The 23542-nt window shown below is 43.1% G+C and overlaps 1 protein-coding gene across 1 annotated transcript in view; it reads left to right on the top strand.

Moving 5' to 3' along the window:
- Positions 1-21099, top strand: part of LOC142564631 (uncharacterized) — a 43648-nt gene extending 22549 nt beyond the window's left edge. The window contains exons 3-5 of the mRNA XM_075675700.1: positions 3972-4051; positions 7092-7190; positions 20918-21099. Coding sequence (XP_075531815.1) covers positions 3972-4051; positions 7092-7190; positions 20918-21075 — 337 coding nt within the window. The 3' untranslated portion in view covers positions 21076-21099. The remainder of the gene's footprint in view (positions 1-3971; positions 4052-7091; positions 7191-20917) is intronic.
- Positions 21100-23542: the final 2443 nt, after the last annotated feature.

Raw genomic sequence — 23542 nt, 5'->3', positions numbered from 1 at the left:
CGCAAGTGAATATTTAGACCACAGTCTAAAAAGCCTTCAGCATGCTTCGTGAATAAGATAGACCATCAATGAACTGTAAAGAATAAAGCTTCACGATGACGGGCTGGCACTTTCCAAAGAGCATTGTTTCGCCCCCATGTGATTGCTTTATGTTTAATGCGTTCTTCAGGGCTCCGCATATCTGTCTGCATAGTGCTTCCACGCTTCGGAAGGACTGTAAGCACAGCCTTTAAAGAGTTCTCTTCGTGACCACTAATCCTTGAAGCGTCTGCGATGTCGGTGAACATTGGTTCCGATAACTCGCCTCTGCGGTAGGGATTTTAACGCAGTGTACTCAGACCACCAGAGAGTGTTTTAAAAGCATTCTTCGTTTCAACACGAAACCTAAAGCTACAGGAACTGTAGGAACTGGGGGGGAAGACAACAGCTCAGTATGGGCTATTGACTTTAGTGGCAGGCGAAGAAAGCCGATGGGACTTAAGCGGCATTGGGGTGCGGCAGAAGGTTCTAGGAGAATCTGCGACTCAAGTCGAAGGGTACTGGAAGAGCAGTCAATAAGAGCAGGATGCGCGGAGAGTAAATCGAGGCCGAAAATGAGGTCGTGGGGGCAATGAGCAATTACGGTGAAGAGGACAGCCGTGTGTCGGCCGGCGAGGCTGAAACGTGCCAGACACATGCCGATGATAGGCACAGTACCGCCATCCACAACGCGGACGACGCGTGGCGACGCTGGAGTGAGGAGCTTGTTCAGTCGTCGTCGGAAGGCGGCACTCATAATAGAAAAATGTACTCCTGCATCGCTGAGTGCCGTGACACGTTAGCCGTCAACGTCAACGACAAGAAGGTTTTGGTTCGTCGCTAACGTGAGCAGAGCATTTGAGGGCAGGGTCGACAACGCAGCTTCACCTCCAGAAGCTGCAGCGCCTAGTTTTCCGGCTGGATCCGGGAGGCGATAGGCGGCGAATAGAAGCGACGGGGTTGCGGTGAACGAGACTGATGCCGTCGAGGTGAGGGCGAGCGGCTGTAGCCCAAACGCCTGGGGTGGCGCCGAGATAAAAGACGACATTGGCGAGCATAATCGTTGGGTCCCACCTGTTATTAGCACTGGCGTGTTCATACAGCTTCATACATTCGTCAACGTCCTGTCCCTCTAGGCCAGAGAACACATCAGGGTTGCGATGTGGTGCAACGGTGATGATTGGAGGAGTCGGACAAGCCGAAGCTGTTGCAGAGGCAGACTCGTCACCGGCAGGCATGGTGACAAGGTCGATTTGCTCACCATTCCAAGTTCCGTGGCGAGGACGGGGAGTGCTAACCTCAACCAGGATGTTACGTCTGAGAAGACACAGATGAAAGAGGCTATTTGCAGGCTATTACACTGGCGCCAGACAGCCAGACCTACCCTCGCTCGCGCTAAAAGCAGCGAGCAACTTCGTCGTCATTCTCGCAGCGGCCAGTCTTTTGAACATCGCTCGATAATATCGTAATATTATTTTGTTTGCCTTCCAAAGCATCGATGGTTTTTAGGGGGCGGGAAAGTTCGTTGGCCTGAATGACGCAATTTAGCTTGGAATTGATGTGGTCAATAGGGGACAGTGGAATGAAACGGGAACAGAAAATTGACATTTCTTTTTCCGCCTTTAATAAAGTAAGCTGAAGTTCGTGAAAGCAGCGATGATTTTTAGTGGACCACTACTTACTCTACCTCAACGTGGCAGTGTGTAACCATCAAATATTTATTTATGATTCGTTTATCACCCGCTTCTCTTATTTTCTTACGCTTAGCTATTTCTACAATTGATCTCTACACAAACTGCAGAGGGACTTTTTCTATTACTGTAGCCCCTTGCTAAAGAGCAATATCGGAATTTTTTATTTCCTAGGTGAAGCCACGAATGTGCCATGTTTCGTGTCGACCCTGCTTCGCAATGTCTTTACCAAGTATAGCAGTTCCTTATATTATTTCACACCGTCTTCAGCGAGACGAGGTCTTGCACGAGCTGTACATCGCCATATAAGAAAAAGTGGAGAGACACTGTAGCGTACGGTAAAGAGGATGAAGGCGAAAGCCTGTGCGATCACGAGCTATTCATTAGGTTACTTGACATCCTCATTCGAAAGCATTGTTACTTCCTATTGCTTGCTGCCCAAAAGGTCGTAGGTTCGATTGCCTTATTAAACTCTATATTAATTAACCGTGCCCTAAATAACTTCGCTTTAATTAACACCGAAGGCGGTGGCAACGACTCCTATGATGTATAGTGCCATTAAGTTTGCCTTAATTATCTGTACCTTAATTGACGCCAAAGTTCGTGGGATCGAATGCCTGCAATAACTCCATATTTATGAAGTTTAGCTTAATTAACTTTCCCTTGATAATCTCCAAAGGTTGTGGGTTTGACTTCGTCCAGAGTTCGTTGGTTCAAGTGCCTTAAATAACTATGAAGTAATTGACTGTGTCTTAATATACACCAAAGGTCGAGTGTTCGACTCCCACCAAAGGTCGTGGGTTGGAGTGGCTTAATAACTGTATGCCAAATAAATATGGCTCGATTAACAAGAAATGTCGTGGGTTCGACTTCCTCTGATTTTAATGCCATTGAAAGTTGGTGCGATACGCCGGATGGTCAATGTTGCGATAATGCGGGAGAACGAACTGATTTTTTCACCCATGAGCCACTTAACGCTTTTATCTGAACAACAAATTGAGGGGTGTATCCATACTCGCAAGCGCAGCAAAACAATGCTTGGGCATAGAAGTGACAGCAAAAACAAAATTATAATGTTATAGAACAGCTATAGAACTAGACTCCCCTAACCAAAAAACAAGTATTAGCATAAATGTACTACATCCTTGCTATTTTTACATAGAGAGAGGTAGGGTCTTTATTAGAAAAACAGAGAAACCGGCGAGTATACTTCTGCTGGTGCGCTACTAAGTATAGGGATGAGTAATATGATTAAAATTCCCCAGAGGAGAGGGAAAAAATAAAAACAAAAAATAAATATGAAATGTGCAAGCGGGCCTGATACTAATATTCACAGGTGAAGTGACAGGTAAACTTTGTCTCCTGTACATGAAATCCTGCAAATCTTTAAAGCTCTGAGAATAGACCAATTTCTGACAGGTATTAGAAGAGGAAATCCAAAACCCGCCGCTTTTCGGAAGGGCCGGGAATTGGACCGACGATTCTGGGTAGCGTCTACGGATCGTGGCAAATCATTTCTATTTGTCGCTCAAAAACGTGTCTCTCGTTGTGTCTCTCGTCGTGTATTCAAGTAGTATGTGCTCCACTGTCTCTAAGCTACCACGGTTATCACAGAAAGATTAGTGCGGTATTACCTGTGCGATTAGCTGCACCCTATGCCACGTTCAGTCGAAGACGATGGTGCGATGACTATAAGGGTCGAGGAAGTGGTCGTGAAATTTTCGATCTCAGTTCTGGATCAATATGGCACAGAAAGCTATCTTGGTGAAGCGGTATATTCCATAGGCGGACTTTTTCTTGATAGGCATAAAATGCCTATCGAATTTATTGCCCCGTTTCATTTTTATTGTCGCAATTTATGCGACAATGCATAAAATGAGTTGTCGGGATGAGTTTGTCGATCCCAATAGCCGGGCTGAATTTAAAGCGACGTGACCTTATAAGAAACGTTCCCATGCACGGAGAAAAGGTGGACTAGTTCGTTGTGACGCTTGACAACCTAACCTGGGAAATTACACCTGAGCATTCTGCATTGTTTCTTTCCGTCTATGCCTACCAGTATAACAAATAGCATTGGATTTGTTGCCTATATACTTTGTGCGCAATAGGAAGTAACTATAAAGTGAGAGTCAGAAATTAGAAAGAGCACTGGTAATAGCGTAAAAATAGACAGCCAGGAATTAATCCGTAAACGGTACTGCCCTCTTATTTGCCATTAAAATTATTCATCTGCCTATGCCGTGTTCCTTTATTGCATTCTAGGGCTAGGAGCCCCCTTCACGGAAGATTTTTTTCAGATGTCCAAGGTGGACTTGGCTCCATGAATGTTTCCGTCCTTTCAGGTGAGAATGGCAATACATACACCAGATGAGAGCCAGCGACGATGCCACAATTGCGTTGTTGTCAGCTTGGTTGATGAATGCGCATGACAGCTGTGTTTGTTTTTGATCCTCTGATGTTCGACGTACAATCCGTAGTGCAACGGAGGTGAAGTGTGCGTTGCACACACGACGGCCCCTGATGTGGCACTGCGGATTGTGTCTTGGGCACTGAATTGTTCACTGGCATGATTGCCAGCATTCAACGCTGTGCACATGAAGAGTTCATTGTTTTACCTCGTGAACCAAACAGGAAAGTTCAAAATAAATAACTCTATTCCGCTAGCCATAACATATTCGCTATGTCTGATATACCTATAGCGATAATGGTCAATTCTTATATGCTCAAGGAATCTGCGCAACAGACAAGAACATTTACGGGTGATACCGAGCAAGGACATGGTGTCAGATTTTTATCTCAGTATTTGTGAGCCACTTGTAGGATACCGTGTTCACCTTTACGTCCCATTTTATAGAGGCCAATCACGCTTATCGTTCATAGTTTATCTTTATATTTTCTACGAAAAGAGAGAAACAAGTACAATGATATTATAGGAAAAACATAACCAATAGGCCAGGTCTACTTTGACCGGTTCATTAGAAGAACAAATACGCTTAACGCAAAAAAAGACGGCTTGGCCTCTCGAGGCTAGGACGAACTATATGTGTATGTATATTTCAATGCAATCATGCAAATGAAATAATTCGCTGGGGTGGTTGCTGCCATTTAAAGTAGGCCGCGAACTCAGCAATGTATTTTGCTTGCGTTAGGTTTCAAAGCAGCACGTTGTGTATAAAGGCTAGTGAAACACAGCGCCTGCGACATCATCGTTTTCGGCATCGGCCCGTAGTTGCCGTAGCTGATCAGTATCTTTGGTGTTGCGCTGCGTAGCACGAGATCGCGGGATCAAATCCCGGCTGCGGCAGTTTCTATGGGGCCGAAATCGGAAAACGCCCACGTAACGTGCAATGGGAGCAAGTTATAAAACCGCAGGTCGCCGAAATTAATGCGGAGTCCATCACTATGGCGCGCCACATAATGAGATCATGGTTTCTGCATGTAAAACATCATAATTTATTTATTTCTCGCATACACCCCTGTCCTTTATTAGCAGCAGTTAACGCTACGTAGAAGCTGCACGACATTGTACTGCCTCCAAGACTGGCCCATGGATGTCGTAACAGAAGAGGCTGTAACATTTTTCCACCGTATAACAAAAAATCAGTCGTCGTGCCGTCACCGTCATAATACCGTCATTGTGGTGCCATTGCTCCCATCGTCATGCGTGCATTAGTGTCTCAGACACAATTACTTTCCTTAAACAAACATTCTGATAGGCTAACGCTTTACAGAAACCTAAAATATGCTCAACGAAGACCAGCTCCGAGTTTAATGCGTATTTGACCCTATGCATGATTGTAGCTGGTAATATTTGCCGTAATCGTAATAACCACGATTTGTTTCCTGTTAGAAGGTCACTCTAAGATTTTTGTCTTCGGCACTTTTGATTGTAGTAATACTCCATTTATGTTTCACGAATAATATTGATCGAAATAATCGAAATCGATGACATGAATGAAAATCCTTCGCACAGGGTTGATTCCCGGAGTCCGCGGGTTATGAATGCTATTTGTTTTCTATATCAGTCCCGAAAACAGAATAGAGTTGTAACACTTCCTACAATTCTTCATAAGAATATACGAGCACAACCAGAACAATGTAAAAGCGGGAGTCAACATTTCCTATATACTGTGCCGAAGGACAATTATGTCGCCTTGAAAAAGATAAGTCCACCTGTCCAAACGCTGGCTCCAGTTTTAACCTCGTTCTCCTTTTGCTAATCGTCTTGAATTTGCATCTCCCACCTTCCCCGTGTTTTCCTTGGATTCGTAAGGTTATATATAACTAAGTAAGGATTATTTCCATCCGATACTTCTTATCAATTTTCTGTTCGATGAGGTGTCGACTGCTCAAATCGGCAGGAGAAAATTTACGCCAAGCTTATATCTGTTTTCAATGATGGCGCTGTTCATTTATTTACTTTTGAATATGCAATCGCAGGAAGCTTATAGCAAGGCAGTATATAGAACATTGTTTAATAGAATAAGACGCAAAGGGCGCGAAATGAGCACTGCAAGGAAAATGAATGAATAACAGAATTGTTTGCGAAGAAAAATTAAAGGCGCTACCGTAAACTGGTTGGATATCCTTATAAGTGATAACACGCGACATATCCGTGTTAATATACCATTTGACTAACTGATGGGAGAACCCAGGCTGACATACTTGATTTCTATTGGAAAGTGAACGTAATCAATTTCGTTTTATGGTTTCACTAAATCCCATACGCACGAAGGAATTATGGATATAGCACAGTACTTTCTTCGGTATACTTTCATGTTTGTTTATGTCGGTCCCTTTTGTACAGTGCGAACAATACCTGATGCCCGATAAAATAGCCCTATAGCACAAGACACGGCTCCAGTATTCGTCACAGAAGCGTTTTAAAGAGGTTTTACTAACTATTATTGGTTCGCCTTTCAGGTTTATTCACAGTGGGAGTAAAAAGTCATCTAGGATTCATTAGCCTGATTCTTTTCGAAAGGAAATGTATATTTCTGTTTATTATTACGTATTTTATGTTTATACATTTATCACGAAAGATCAGTATTGAGACATGGGTGATGGCTAGTTGAAGCTTTAGTCCTGCAGATAGGGTAAAACTGTTTAATGATAAACTTCTGTAGAGTAATGGAGACCTGCATGACACCTTCAAGTGAACAGGGCCAAATAAGTTTTCTCGCTTGAGAATTATACTACATACCTAAGGTCTTAGTTTTTATACCCTGAATTGAGTGTTTTATCTACTAGCACGGTCTAGAAACTTTTGTCTACTACACTACTTGAGAAGATGGCCGTGTACAGCAAAAGAGCCTGCTGCTGTCATAGTACAGAAGTTCGGAGCGGGAAAAATTGCTGAAATATTAATATATTCTTTTTTAGGAAATGATACAACCCCATTCGAAGTTATGAAGCTCATGTATTCGGAAAGAAATTGCAGCGTGTTCTTCGTAACACCACTGGAAGAGGACGCTGAGACAGGTATGATGACGGAGTTCATAGTTCAACATGTTTTTAGTGGGCTGCATGGTGTTTAAAAGAATGTTATCTTGAGTTGAGATAACCTTTGCATATTTGAGTATTGGTAGGTTTCGGTACGTAAACCCATTTGCTTCTTTTTCAAAGAATATCCACGAAAAAGCTATAATCGCGGTGGATGCATAGCAAATGATTATTTTCTGGTAGAATGAAGCTTCGCACTTTAGTTACCGTAAATGTTGAATTGCGTATTCAATGAGGTTCAATATTTGGTACTCCTACTTATGACGGCAATGCAGTTGAAATTTAAGATAAGTCAAACGTGAGATTCCTCAGCACTCATTCGACACTATCCTGGAGAGTGCTAAGCTCCAGGGAAACTTTGTAGCATCCAGGACCTATCTTGTCTCAAAAAAGTAATCGTTATCTAGGTTGAACATTTTTCCTTCAATCAATCAATCAATCAATGAATGAATTTTATTATTACATAAATATAATATACAGATATAAGTATACAGAAGGAGGTCCCATAGTTAAAACTGAATTGGGACCTCTTGTTCATTGTTACCATAACAGTTCATTTAGCAAGCAACAACAGCTCAATTGGTACAATTCCAGTAATAATAAATAATGACATACAAATCTAAGTAGATGAAGTAATTAATACACCATATAACGGCAGTAAGCAATATTTCGAAACTAGATAAAACGAAAGTAAAAGAGGAAGATATAGAAAGAAAATTAAAGAAAATAAATTATTTATTGATGGAGTACATAACAATGGCCGGTCTAAAACCAAAATCGGATTATACAATGCATAGTGTCACTTACATGTCACATAACAGAACATTTGTCAGTTCATCATAAAGTCGACGGGGTTTCAGGGGTTTTATTTTAAATGGTAATGTATTCCATGATGGTATGGCTGCAAAGTGAATTGTCTGTTTCCCATAATTAGTGCGCACTTTGGGCAGAATGAAGTTATTATGCAGCGCAAAACGAGTTGAGTTAGTGTTTGTTAGAGACGATATAGGAATTAGGGATAATGATATTTCTTCATTTACTATTTTGAAAAGAAGGGTGGCGAGGCTGTACTTGACAAGGGCTGCAATGTCTAGAATGGTATTTGTTGTAGAAACTGTTTAGCATTGGCGATGTGTGGATTCGACGTGATTATTCTAATTGCATCGTTTTGGATGGTTTGTATCGGATTGAGATGAGTAGTGTACGTGTTACCCCAGGGGGTTATGCAGTAGGTATTTTGAGAGTGTACAAACGCGAAATAGAGTAAGAGCAACACAGTTCGTGAAAGAAATGGACGCGCCCTGATGAGAATGCGTATTCCGTGTGATAACTTCTTTTTAATATGCGTTATATGGCGATGAAATTTTAGGTTACAGTCAAAAATAACACCTAAGCACGTGCATTCTTCACTTGCTTCTAATAAATGGTCACCAATGGAAATGGGCGAATGCATAGTGATGATTTATTCAGGGATGAGAATAAAATAAATTTAGTTTTAGTAGGATTACTGGTAAGTCTATTCATTTTGCACCATTCTAACAAGTTATAAAGATAACTATTAGGCTTGGTTATTACCGTTGACAGACATTCGCAAGAATTAGTAATTGTTTATCATCGGCATATAGTATACATTTAGAAGATGTGAGGCAGTTAGGTAGATCATTAATATAAAGTAAAAGAGTAACGGGCCCAATATGGATCCTGGTGGTACACCTAAATTAGTCATTTTAGGTTTAGAATGAGCATCGGAAACACTAACAACCTTGTATCTGTCTCGTAAGTAGCTGCGTAGTTGTAGTAAAAGAGGACCCGTGATACCAATTGAATCTAGTTTAAGATAAAGGATTTCGTGGTCAATGCTGTCAAATGCCTTTGAAAAGTCTACAAATAAGGATGCTGCGAATTTGCCGTTGTGAATGGCTTTCTTTAATTGATCAGTAAGAGATGCAAGTGCTAGTTCAGTAGAGTAACCGGATCGAAATCCAAAATGGTCAGGTGAAAGAATATTAAATCTGGTTATGTACTTGATCAATCGTTTTTCGATTATTTTCACGATGACCTTGTTAAAAAAGGGTAAAACACAGATTGGCCTGTAGTTAGACAGTGATGGGCGATCGCTTTCTTAAAAACTGGAAAAACCCTACCACGTTTAGGCTCGCGAGGAAATGTGCCTGTTTTAAACATGAGGTTAATAATTTCAGACAATACAAATAATATTGATTTAGAAATTATTTTAGCATGACCAAGATTAATGTTGTCCAGTCAAGCACTAGTTATCTTTAAATCGTTGATTACTGATACCACCTCATCAGGAGTGGTTGGAAACATATAAAATGAATGTGGAAGGCGCCTTGATACGTAAAAGTTGCGTTGAGTTAGAGCGGAGTTATTAGCAAAAAAGAAATTACTGAAAGCTTCCGCAATCTTAAGAGGTTCGAAATAAGTATTAAAATCGTGGGATATTTTATTTATGCTATTCGCTCCTTGTTTGCTATTCAAGAAGGAGTTCATTTTTTGCCATTTTTTCTTTACGTCCGAACCACATCTAAGTATTTTTCTTTCATAATATTTTGTTTTAGCTATTTTAGGCATGCAGAAAGTCTTGCAAAATTTCTTGTACCGCGCATGTAGGCTTAAGTTGAATGGTTGCCTTTTAGGTTTTTTATATAGGTTTTCTCGTGTGCGCATGGCCTTCAGCAAACTATAGGTGACCCAGGGATATTGAGGTGAAGTCACTTTCTTTCAGCATTTACTTATCTGAGAGTAGGTATGATAGCATGATATCAACTTTGTTATAAATCGCGAGAAGGCTACCTGCGGATCATTGCGAAAGACCGGTCAGTGTGAGATACCGCTGCTGAGAATAATTTTTTATCAAAAACAAGTTTGGTGTAGGAATTTGAATAGGAACAATGTGCAGATGTAGTGCGCAGAAATAGGGGAAAGTGGCCAGTAATGTCACTTTCACGTACTCCTGCATCAGGTGGATTCAAAAGATTAAAACCCCGAAGATGTTAGAACCCCCAAGAACTGAACGAGTAGGGATATTAATAAGACATTCGTAGCCGAAACATTGCAAACAAGACGAATAATTCACAGAGCTCGGGGATGACTCCATTAAATTTATGTTCATATCACCCATTATTATGACTTTTTTTGTCTCAGCAGATAACTTTGCCATTATTTTTTCGAGAGAAATAGAAAAGTCTGGAATTGAAGAGGAAGGTGAACGGTAAACGCAACCAAAGATGAAGTTTCGATCATCGTTGTTAAGAAAGTTAGGATCGAATTCCAATCATACTGATTCGCAGATTTGAATATTTAACGTGAGGTCGAGTCTTCTTTTGTACGGGATTCCGGATGAGATATAGACAGCCGCACCGCCGTAGTTGCTGGACTGTCTGTGTGTATATTCTGATTTATAAGAAGGGAAACAGTACAAGTTTTCATCATCTTCGCTAAGCCAGGTCTCTGATGCTGCAATGATTGAAAACGCGAAAGTGTTGAAAGCAGAGTCTGGAAGTCATCGAGATGTTTACGGAGGCTGCGCGCAATGAAATGAATAAGAGAGCGATTACTTTTCTCAAGGAAGTAATTTAACTCGCTCGTTGTGTAATATGACGCCATGATGGAAGATAAGGGTTTAAGGGAGCTACAAACTTTATGCCGATTAGTTAATGACCATTAGGTCTGAATCATCAGCAATGCGGTACACTCTGGTTTTCTCGGCTTTTCTAGCCTTGATTTGGCAGTTGCTGATCCAGAGAAATTGCCATTTGTATTGTTTTTTCAAAGCCAGCGCCTTTGAAAAGAGCGCTTTATCTCGTGCTGTCAAGTGCTCATTGACGTAGACCGCACTGTCAATAGAAGCTTTCACCCCGATGTCACTTAGGTGAAGCTTAGCCTTATGTGCTTTGCTGACAAATTCATCCTTCTTTGTGCGGGAACAGAATCTAGCCACGATGCTTTTCTTGTCTTGCACTTTTGTAGGGACCCGATGAGCGACATCGATGTCAGCAGCCATTACCGGGCACCCAATTTTACTGCCAATGGTTTGCATGACTGCGATGCAGTCCTCCCCTTGGGTACAGGGGACACTCCTGACCTCAACATTGTTCATTCTAGTGTATTGTTCCATCTCAGCCACCATTTCAGATAGTGCTTTGTTCTCTGAGATGAGCTTTTTGTTGTCAGCTGTAAGCTTGAGTTTTTCGTCCTGCATTTCTTCAACGATGTTATTTAAGACACCGATACTTGCTTCCAGGCTTTCAACCTGCTTTTTTAGTTCAACAGCATCAAGCCAAGTGGACTGCAACTTTGACAGAAATTTACCGAGAATGTCCTCAGCGAATTGGGTGCATTCAGTTTCCAGTATAGTGTCAATTGCTTCAGTCCTCTTGGCAAGCTCTGAATTTGCCGGCATTTTGGTTTCGCAACAAAGCACTAACCAAACAGCTTCACACACAAGAGCACAAAAGGAAAAAAGTAACTGTGGCAGCAGCGACCGCGAACAGGTCACACACAAAAATTAGGCAAGATTCAACGCAACTAACCTGCACATTCAGAGAAAAATACGTGAGGCAGTGCTTGCTGCGCCGTCGCTGCCACCAGTGAAGCCTCGGTGATGGTCCTGCTTGTTATGAGTGGTGCTCAACGAAGCCGACGACACCGGTTGGGCTTGCAGGAAGCTGTCATCCACGGATCCGAGTGCTTGATTTCCACGTGCGGTGCGCAGGTAGATAGGAAGCTAGCCAAGATAACTGCACATTCAGAGAAAAATACGTGAGGCAGTGCTTCCTGCGCCGTCGCTGCCACCAGTGAAGCCTCGGTGATGGTCCTGCTTCTTATGAGCGGTGCTCAACGAAGCCGACGATACCTGTTGGGCTTTCAGGAAGCTGTCGTCCACGGATCCGAGTGCTTGATTTCCACGTGCGGTGCGAATGTTGATAGGAAGCTGGCCAAGATAACTGCACATTCAGAGAAAAATGCGTGAGGCAGTGCTTGCTGCGCTGTCTTACTTTACCGTCTTACTTTAGTGCTTACTTTAACTCCGCGCTCCCTGAAATGAAAGGCTATGCGTCGCGTGCGCGCTAAGAGCGCGACGCAGCACTGTTGACACGAAAGCAGAGAGAGCAGAGTTTTAAGTCGTAACGTCAACAAAAGAAAAAATGAAAAATAAGATACTGGCTTTCGATGTGACAGAAAACACCTTAAAACTCTGTCAACCAAAGGACAAGGCAGGATTCCGTAGATGTCAACAATAGAACATATTCACACTATCAATCAGGTGGTAGAGAAATGTGCGGAATATAACCAACCCTCATTTATAGTTTACATTGATTAGGAAAAAGCGTTTGATTCAGTCGAAACCTAAGCAGTCATGGAGGCATTGCGGAATCAGGGTGTAGATGAGCCGTATGTAAAAATACTGCGATATCTATAGCGGCTCCACAGCCACCGTAGTCCTCCATAAAGAAAGCAGCAAAATACCAATAAAGAAAGGCGGCAGGCAGGGACATACGATCTCTCCAATACTATTCACTGCCTGTTTACAGGAGGTACTCAGAGACCTGGATTGAGAAGAATTGGGGATAAAGGTTAATGGAGAATACCTTAGTAACTTGCGATTCGCTGATGATATTGCCTTGCTTAGTAACTCAGGGGACCAATTGCAATGCATGTCCACTGACCTGGAGAGGCAAAGCAGAAGGTTGGGTGCAAACATTAATCTGCAGAAAACTAAAGTAATGTTTAACCGTCTCGGAAGAGAACAGCAGTTTACGATAGGTAGCGAGGAACTGGAAGTGGTAAGAGAATACATCTACTTAGGAAAGGTAGTGACCGTAGATCCGGATCATGAGACTGAAATAATCAGAAAGGGTGTCTACCAAGTTGACATTTACAAATTCCCAGAGTTTTTCAGGTTTGCCCTGAGTGCCTTTGCGAAATTCCTTGAGTGATGCAGAACTATGTTTTACGTCAAGACGAGCTGAAACCATATCGGCCGATGCTATCTAGTAAGCATACGAAAAATTCAAAAAAAACCGACTTAGTCTAATTTGAATACTATGGAGTAGCGCTTATGTTATTCAAAAAGAGAATAGAGGAGAGTAGATAGTAAAATGCACAGCAAATAAAATGTATTCGAAAAAAATTGCAAATCGAGTCGGACATCCTCAAATAAGAATAGAGAAGGTGATGCATACAGAAACAAATATTTTCGAATATGAGCTATTTCTGTCAAGTGATAGCAAACTCAGCGGTATAAGGCCCGAACTTCGTTGCAGTTGAGATTCTCTCTGAACAGCCTGTAAGTCAACCTCAACTGTCGTGACGTACTCTCAGCCCACGCACGACGCCTCAGTGTTCTCTGTCACTGCTTCAAAGAGTTTATTTTGGTTTGGATGAGGGCCACTTGCATCTCGGCATCAGCCAACACTTTGTTCTTTGAGCTCAAGCTCCTTCAAAACAGCGGCAGCACGCTTGCTTTCCCGCTCATTCCGCAATGCATAGGTCCTTTCTGTTCTTGTCCTCCTTCCGCCACTCGTTCGCCCCACTGACCATTTGAAGCCTCTTCTTGGTCAGCTGTACAGTCCACGGATGAGTTTTCGAACTACTTAGGAGCCACGAAATCATCCGAAAAATTGGCCAGTTGGATAAAAATAAACGCTTGTCTTTTACTGCCATTAAGGGCTCAAACCGCCACAGGCACATTCGAAAATGCTCTGAAGGCCAGTCGGTTCACGTATTAGGTATATCAGTGCTTGTACTGTGACAGAAAATACCTGGTGCACGCGTGTATAATTAAGAAATACCTACAGTGTCCCGTGCAATAGCCCTTTCCCGCGCTTGTTGTGCTTCACTGCAATACTTTGCGTAAGCTTCACCAAGGTACATTTCTGTACAGGGGCAAAGCTGCCTTTCGGAAACGGGCATTATGCAATGCGCCATTCTTTCCAAGCTTCTAATCCAATAGCAAGGACCGCAAAGGCGGAGTCCGTGCGAGTGCTCACAGCAGCGAATTCTTTCAATAAAAAACACGGTACCCAACGGCAAGAAGCTTAATAGCAATAGCGAACGTCGAAGCAGCTAGATCTAGCATTGCCGCACAGTGGTGGCTACGGCTGCCATCGGATCTGTGTGTGAGAGCACCGGTTTGAGGCGGAGAGGTAATCAAAATGGCAGCAGCGGTGGCTTTGATTAAAGCCATTTCGTACATGAGGTGACGGCAAACTCTCCGGAAAATCGGACGGCGAAGAGTTCTTGCGTCCGAAAGTTCAGACGTTTTGATATATTGACCCTGTAGGATACGTGGTGGGGCCTCTAAGCCACCCAAATTATCGGGAATCCGGGAAGTCGGTCGTTAATTGTACATTGGCAACTCCTCCAAGCGACGACAGGACGTCAAAGACGATTTATTACGATACCTGTCTCTTACTCGAGCCAGAATTACCGCGACTTTCAACCCTTTCAATAAAATTACAGCTAATTTTCCCTGATAGAGGCACAAATTCCCTGAGTTCTCCCTGAGTTTTTCCAGACTACTGAAAATCCCTGAGAATTCCCGGTTTTCCCGGTTGGTAGACACCCTGGAAGAATAAGGATGGGCTGGAGTGCCTTTCGCAGGCATTCTCAGATCATGAACAGCAGTTTGTCATTATCTCTCAACTGAAAAGTCTATAACAGCTGTGTCTTACCAGTACTCATGTACGAGGCAGAAACGTGGGTGCTTACGAAAAGGTTTCTACTTAAATTGAGGACGACGCAACGAGCTATGGAAAGAAGAATGATAGGTGTAACATTAAGAGATCAGAAAAGAGTAGATTGGGTGAGGGAACAAACGCGAGTTAATGACATCTTAGTTGAAATTAAGAAAAAGAAATGGGGATGGGCAGGACATGTAAAGAGCAGGGAAGATAACCGATAGTCATTAAGGGTTACGAACTGGATTCTAAGGGAAGGGAAGCGCAGCACGGGACGGCCGAAAGTTAGGTGGGCGGATGAGATTAATAAGTTTGCAGGGACAACATGGCCACAATTAGTAGATGGCCGGGGTAGTTGGAGAAGTATGAGAGAGGCCTTGGCCCTGCAGTGGTGTAACCAGGTTGATGGTGATGATGCCTACTGGTTGCCTTGGTGCCTTGCCTCCCACTTCAGTTGCTGCCCCTGACAACAGCCTCGTTCCGGTTTCTTTCCTTACATGTATGTCATCATCATCATCATCATCGCTGTGTTCTAAGGCTGAATATTTGGTTGCAATACCCGCCTAAATTTGCCTCTTTTTGCCCTTACTGCGTCTAAGTTGCCCTGTTTCTTCTTGACCAATTTTACTCTTTCTTTGTTCAAATTGAGGTGAATCTTAGCTCTAACTAAACTATGGTCACTGCACTATACCCGACCTATCACTTCTACATGCTGCACTTCTGGGATCGGCAGAAAGTATGAAATGAATTGCATTTCCTGTTTCACCATTAGAGCTTTTCGAGGTCCACTTTCTGTTGCTACCTTTCCTGAAAAAGGTATTCATCACTCTCAGCTCATTCCTTTCTGCGAATACTACCAGCATCTCTCCTCTAGCGTTTCGAGAATCGATGGCGTAGTTGACAATTGCTTGTTCACCCGCCTGCATTTCCCCCACTTTTGCATTGGAGACACCCATTACTACTGCATACCGAATTTGCACTTTTCTCTTCGTTAAGTCAGCATCTTCATAAAACTGATCTACTTCCTCATCGTCGTGACTGGATGTTAGAGCGTAGGCTCGTACTACCTTTATTCTATACCTCAGATTATGTTTGATTACGACTGCTGCTACCCTTTGATTAAAGCTGTAGAATTCGTCAACGTAGCCCGCTATGTCCTTATGAATTAGGAATCCTACCCCGTATTGCTTCTTATCAGGGAGACCTCTATAGCAGAGGACATGGCGATTATTTAGCAATGTACAAGCCTCACCAGTTTTTATGATCTCACTAAGACCGATAATATCGCGACAATGAAGGGGCGTTATTTTGAATTTCGTGGTCATCAAAACGTGGCGGCCGATGCCGGGATTTAATCACGCGACCTGCTGCTTAGCAGTGCAATGCAATAGCCTAAATTACCACTGTGGTACACAAGGAAAATAGATAGTGATTACTGTTTAGGACGACGTACTGTTTCTTTTCTAGCAGGGCTAGCGACGCGGCATAACATCAGAATGAAATTAAATATGTTGTCTCGCTTTATAGCGACCTTGAAGAACACCGTCGCTAAACTGTGAATGAGGAACTTAATTTTTATCGGGCGAAATATTCCCCACAAGAGCAGGGGACCCTCGAAGCACGAGACACTCCTAAAGAAGCTTAGACACTTTGGATTCTCTTTGGTCCGCAAACAATAATCATCATCTGTATGGCCCGCATTTCCTTTCTTTAACGCTGCCAGCCCGGTACTTCCTTGTTGCGAATGGCTAGCGCGCTATCAGCTGGAGGCAGCGTTCTCGACAGGAAACTAGTGAGCGCCTAGTTTTCAACAGAGGAAACGCAAGCAAGACAGATGACGATTGTTTGGGGTCAAGATAAGCCACAAAAAGCGTAAACTTTTTAGAGTGTAGCGGTGAACCCAGTCGGCGGTCATAGAAATCTGATCAGCGGGTCAAGCGCGTCGACATTTATATAGAATACGTGAAAGGTATCAGTGTTATTGTTGGTGACCACGTAGTTTCCAGAAACTGCTACACAACTTGTGCCGAGCATGCAATCTGATTATTCAAGTTTAGTCGAGGACATATACGACGCATAGAATGAACGATAACATTCGTGCGTGTTCTAAATCATGTCGGCGCGTTTTGCCCTGAAGGATAACCTTAAGTGATTAGCGGGTAAAATGTAGTCCTTGAGAAAAGGATAAATGAGTACCTGTATCAATATGCATATATGTAAGCCCATTTCATGCATATAGTGCCATAGCGACGTGTAAGATATCCTATCTATAAACCATGATTCACACTAGTCAGGTTGGTCGCATTTCAACTTAGCACCTTGGAGTGTCCGCGGAGTGTCCCAGAAGGTGCAAACTTTTTTTTAGAGTGCATGTTTTCCGCTTGCTAGTTATCGGTTTCGCCTTATTATCACGATTATCATGCTATCGCTTACGAGTTAGACACTTTGCATGCACTGGAAACGTCAAGAACGTCGTCGATAGTTTGATAGAGAAATGGACGCGTCTTGTGTCTTAATACGAACACTGCCGTACATTCTTGAATCGATGGTAGTGCAAATGACGCATGCAAGGGGGACATATAGAAGCAGACTTTTCCATTTGGTGATAGCCATCCGTGTTTGGGCTATGTCGTTCATTACCGTATTACTGTCTTGCAGTATGTGGGCCTTCTTACACATTTCGCTTTTCACTGCTCATAACTTTGTCCCGTTTTCGTGCCGTAAGCCGCCACAGGCGCGTGAAATCTGAGAGAAGTGCTGATTCTGAATGCTTCGGCGGCGAGGCTCACTATGCGCAGTAGCCATGCCGACTCGGATTTTAACCATCCTATTTAACTAGAAGAAAGCGGCCGCAGCCCTCAGCTCCAGGGACTTACCCCGGAACTCGACGCCCGCTTCATCAGAATATTGGAACGCTTACTCGGCATGGGCACACTTGGAAATTGAAGAATTTGTAAATGGCCTCGTTACCCCTACGGGAAATGCGCCCCGAGAAGCTTACTCACTTTGGTGTGCTGGGACCTGGCGAGTACAAGGTGCGTTCTGTAAAATTTGTTCGAGAAACTTGTACTTCACCTATAGTGGCCGTGCCCAAATTGATTTGCCGGGGAGGCGGTTGGCTTGACCGAGGGAGAGGGTAACACGGAGAGGACCGTCCAGGGGATTACAGCTGAGGCCGGTGAAGCCCAAGCAACTATTCAGGTCCTTTGCATGTCGCGTGGATATTGAGGGAATCATTCCCTCCTTGCTGCAAATATTGTCTTAAATATGTTGTTTTCAAAAGGGGAGCATCCATATACTTGGCAGCAAGCCATAGTCCACTACATGCAAGCGAGCACCAAACGCTGGACCGGGAGGGCACACCGTCTCCACTCTGAGGGAGACTTCAGATTAATAGACTACCTCTCTGTCTTTGCTAAAGGCTATGTACATAAACGTATTGCATTAAAACCTTCTGCGACCTGCATAAGCCTGACACAATACCAGTTCACATGACATTCCACTACATTTGCCATCGATAGGATGGACAGGCGAAGCGTTAAGTTTTCCTGAGAGCTTCCATAAAGAAAAGTCATTCTGCGTGCGACTTGAAACAGTTTTCCGAAAACGTACCATGAAAAGGAACTGACAATCAGCAGTAGAATATTTTATTTGTCACTCTAGTTGCCTAAAAATGAATTGTCTGCTCTTCTGAAAAGCGTGGAGGTTGTCAGACTAGAGCGTAAACTGTGCTAAACCGTCTTTATCTTACGTCGTGCTATTTTGCAGTGTTTTCTTTCAAGTCATGAACCTACCAACCGAAATGCACGCGCATCTTGTCAGAACAAACACATCCGCTATCGGTATTCCCATTACCTAAAAAAAAGGACAGAAGATTGTGGAAATATTTTTTAGAAGATTAATTTTACAGTTTACGTATGACCGTACCAAGTGTTCAGTTACCTATTTTACCTGAGGGACAATGGCAAAAACAGTTTGGCTCTTACTGATTATGCTAGGAGAGGATCAATATGGCGTGAGGAATTCGCGACTTTGCGATGACAGCGTTATCTGTGAGCTCGTCCCGGCGCCGTTTGCATGAGCATCTCTTGGTGCAGCTGCGGCCTATGACTATGCAAAAGTCGATGCTGAACTTGGTCGATCTGCAGTCTTAAGAGCGAAAAAACCTAGCGTGCACAATGCTACTACGGTATTGTGCAATCAGCAACGCATGAAGAATACAGCCTCTTTAACTGCCTAGGCGTCTGTGCAGTGCACGACATATATTGTAGAGTTTACCAATAAACTGCAAACTACCACCACAGAATTCTCTGTAAAAGCCAAAAGAATATTTGCTGATAATGATGTAAGTACAAATAACTGGAACGCACAACACTTGCCTGGTTGCCCTGACGCAAGTATTGCTGAAGTAGATGGTATATTCCTTGCGGCGTCAAACATAATTACATGGGGACCAGGAAAAACTATCATTTTTAGAGTGATTTGAATGCGGTCAGATTCGTAAAGGGCCCGAACAATACACAAGTGAACTAAGTCCCAAACTGACTCCGTACGTCTAAGACGGCCGGTATCAGGATAGTCTTTTACTGGATGACCAGTCATGTGGGGCATGCACAGTAATGGAAAGCTAGGTGGAAAGTCTCTGCTGTAAGCACGATGTATACTCTGTAGGCTTTAGCAGAATATGCAACAACTCTTTATTCCGCAATAAGTTTTACTACGGCGTCGTCCGATTGCAGCCAGTGGTTGGCTCGAACAGCAGAAATCAGTGCCGCAGTTGTCAGTGAATGATGACTGGGAAGTTGGCGCAAATTGCAGGCCGATAGCATAGCACAAGCAAAACAAAATAAGAAAGGAGCTGAAAATAAATTTGCAGTTTTTGGCATCGTCTCTCCTTTGGATAATTGACACCTTCGAAAACTGAGAACTGCTTCTTCTGCTGATTCCAGCTGGTTGGTCATCGAAAATGTTTTCAATATTGACTGTATAATAATCAATCTGGCGATGCTTTTGCTCAACCAATAATTAAAAGCTATAGGTTAACGTGTCCGACGGACGTTTTCCTGTTCCGCTCCATATAAATGTTGCTCCTCCCTTAAATGCAGCGCCATTTAGCCGAAACACAACTTTTAGAAGTTTTCTAGAGCGCAAGGTCCGCTGTGTGGTAGTACAGCCCGTTGCATTCAAATAATATTTGTTATATGTCAACAATCTGGCACTGTGAGCCGCGGATGCATTAAGTTGCGCTCACACTTAATTTTGAGCGATATGCCACTGGCTGGCTCAAAGAGATCACTTCTTTAAATAGTTGCAGGGGTATCATTTTGGTGGCTAAGCTTTCTTTTATTTATTTTGACTTTGTGTTCTGCGACGTCCGCTACTAGTTACTGCCACGTCAACGGCGAGTCGCAACAAATTAACAGCTCCGATTCTGGCCGCCGGCCGCCAGTAGCACATTAGGTGTTCCTCCTCTCTAGGACTCTCACTTGTACTGAACTTGTATTTGGCACCGATGCATATGATTGTTCATTCCTCAATTCCTGCAGCCTGTATAGCGGACGCGTAGGGGACACCTGCCATAACATTTGCACGACAGTGTTCAAGGAAGGGAGGAAGGGTAAAAATGAATAAAAAGGAAATGTATCTACGGAAAAATACACTAAAGACTATATTTTTTTCTTTTTGCTCGACCGTATCCTATACTGTCGCTCGGTTGTCGCAGTAGCTACTTGGCGACAGCACCCACGATGTTTCCGATACAGCAGGTGCATTTCGCGGCAGAGCGTCAACAATGAGCAGGTCAAATTATAGGTGAAATAATAAACAAATATCCTTATGACATGCTTAATGAAAATATACTTGAAGCGTTGGGTTCGGAGCATCATTCTGTACCCATCATATTATTCGGAGGGAAATAAAAATAAGCCACGATATTAAAGTTCGATAAGCGATTACTTAGCCGTTATTGCCATGGTTTTTATTTGGCGTTCTGATTTTTTTCAGTGTGTGAACTCTACGTCCGAAACAAGGCAGTTTCGCGCGGGCCAACAGAAAACTGTACAAATTATTACAACAAGCACTGTAACGCAACGATTGTTGTGTACGACTCAACGTGTCAATCAAAGTCAATGAAAAAAGTTGTCAATAAAAAAGGTCCCTAAATAAAGTACATTACCTCGTCAAGACATGCGAAAATTATCACACGTCTAAAAAAAAATATATTGAGACATGTTACTAGACCGTTATGTTTATGAAATGGGTGATATACAATACGTCTGATTCCTTGGAATTCTTCGATTCTAAGTTAGTGGCAGCACGTTATTGACCCTTCACGATGCGAATAGGGCCTGAGGAGCGCTAATGAGCGGTTGCGGTATTCGAAGTCACGAATTACTTGCACGGCGTTACTCGTGGAATTTGACATCCCACAAGCAACGCCGGAAGAAGTAAATAAAGCATTGAGAGCTATGGAAAGCGGGAAGGCAGCTGGGGAGGATCAGGTAACAGCAGATTTGTTGAAGGATGGTGGGCAGATTGTTCTAGAGAAACTGGCCACCCTGTATACGCAATGCCTCATGACCTCGAGCGTACCGGAATCTTGGAAGAACGCTAACATAATCCTGATCCATAAGAAAGGCGACGCCAAAGACTTGAAAAATTATAGACCGATCAGTTTACTGTCCGTTGCCTACAAACTATTTACTAAGGTAATCGCAAATGGAATCAGCAACACCTTACACTTCTGTCAGCGAAAGGACCAGGCATGATTTCGTGAAGGCTACTCAACAATAGGCCATATTCATACTATCAGTCAGGTGATAGATAAATGTGCGGAATATAACCAATCCTTATATATAGCTTTCATTCATTACGAGAAAGCGTTGATTCAGTCGAAACATCAGCAGTCATGCAGGCATTAAGGAATCAGGGTGGAGACAAGCCATAATAAATATAATGAAATATATCTATAGCGGCTCCACAGCCACCGTAGCCCTCCATAAAGAAAGCAACAAAATCCAAATAAAGAGGGGCGTCAGGCTGGGAGATATGATCTCTCCAATTGTATTCACAGCGTACTTCAGGAGGTATTCAGAGACCTGGATTGGGAAGAATTGGGGATAAGAGTTAATGGAGAATACTTTAGTAACTTGCAATTGAATGATGATATCGCCTTGCTTAGTAACTCAGGGGACCAATTGCAATGCATGTTCACTGACTTGGACAGGCAAAGCAGGCAAAGCAAGCAGCAGCAGCTAAGATGTCATTAACTCGTCTTTGTTCCCTCATTCAATCTGCTCTTTTCTAAACCCTTAACGTTACACCCATCATTCTTCTTTCCATAGCCCGTTGCGTGGTCCTGAATTTAGGTAGAACCGTTTTCGTAAGCCTCCTGGTTTCCCCCCTGTAGGTGAGTACTGGTAAGACACGGCCGTTGTACACTTTTCTCCTAAGGAATAATGGCAGCCTTCTGTTCATGATCTGAGAATGCCTGCCAAACGCACCCCAGCCCATACTTATACTTCTGATTATTTCAGTCTGATGATCAGGATCCACTGTCACTACCTGCCCTAAGTAGATATATTTCCTTACCACTTCCAGTGCTTCGCTACCTATCGCAAACTGCTGTTCTCTTCCGATACACTTAAACATTAGTTTTCTGCAGATTAATTTTTAGCGTCTAAAAATTAATCTGCAGAAAACTAATGTTTAAGAAAAGTGTACAACGGCCGTGTCTTACCAGTATTCACCTACAGGGGGGAAACCAGGAGGCTTACGAAAACGGTTCTACCTAAATTCAGGACGAGGCAACGGGCTATGGAAAGAAGAATGATGGGTGTAACGTTAAGGGTTTAGAAAAGAGCAGATTGAATGAGGGAACAAAGACGAGTTAATGACATCTTAGCTGAAATCAAGAAAAAGAAATGGGCATGGGCAGGACATGTAAGGAGGAGGGAAGATAACCACCCATAAGGGTTACGGATTGGATTCCAAGAGAAGGAAAGCGTAGCAGGAGGCGGCAGAAAGATACGTGGGCGGATGAGATTAAGAAGCTTGCAGGGATGACATGGCCACAATTAGCACATGACCGGGGTAGTTGGAGATGTATGGGAGAGGCCTTTGCCCTGCAGTGGGGGTAGTCAGGCTGATGATGATGATGATGAAGATGATGATTAAGTCGTGAATACCTGTTGCTAGAATAAACCACATTTCTTTTTGCCTCTTCCTCACAATGTGTGAAGTGTTGTCTTGCCGAGGAGACATGTTGGGCCACAGAGTATGTGCAACTAGGCATGTAGAAATGTATTCGCGCCTATTCTTGGCTAATGCCCCTGAAAAGAGAGACAGAGAAACAGAGGACAGGTATGTTAACCAGATGCGTGTCGGGTTTGCCAACCTTCTCTGGGGAAGGGAATGTAAGGATGCTTTCGAAAGTTTTTTCCACTTGTTAAGTGCCCAACTGCGCAACCAGAGCAGGAAGTCAGAAGGAAAAAAAATCAGATGGGATGCAAAAAAATTGTGCGTCGTTCTTTGACTGCAAAATAGATTCACAAGTGGTTGAAATAAATTCTAAGGTTTCGAACTATTCCAGTGAACTCCAATTATTTCAGAGCCTCCAAATACGGGATG

This window comes from Dermacentor variabilis, chromosome 11 (assembly GCF_050947875.1).
Source record: "Dermacentor variabilis isolate Ectoservices chromosome 11, ASM5094787v1, whole genome shotgun sequence".
Taxonomy (NCBI): domain Eukaryota; kingdom Metazoa; phylum Arthropoda; class Arachnida; order Ixodida; family Ixodidae; genus Dermacentor; species Dermacentor variabilis.
Note: the sequence above shows the minus strand (reverse complement) of the source record. Positions and strands in the feature narration are given on the sequence as shown.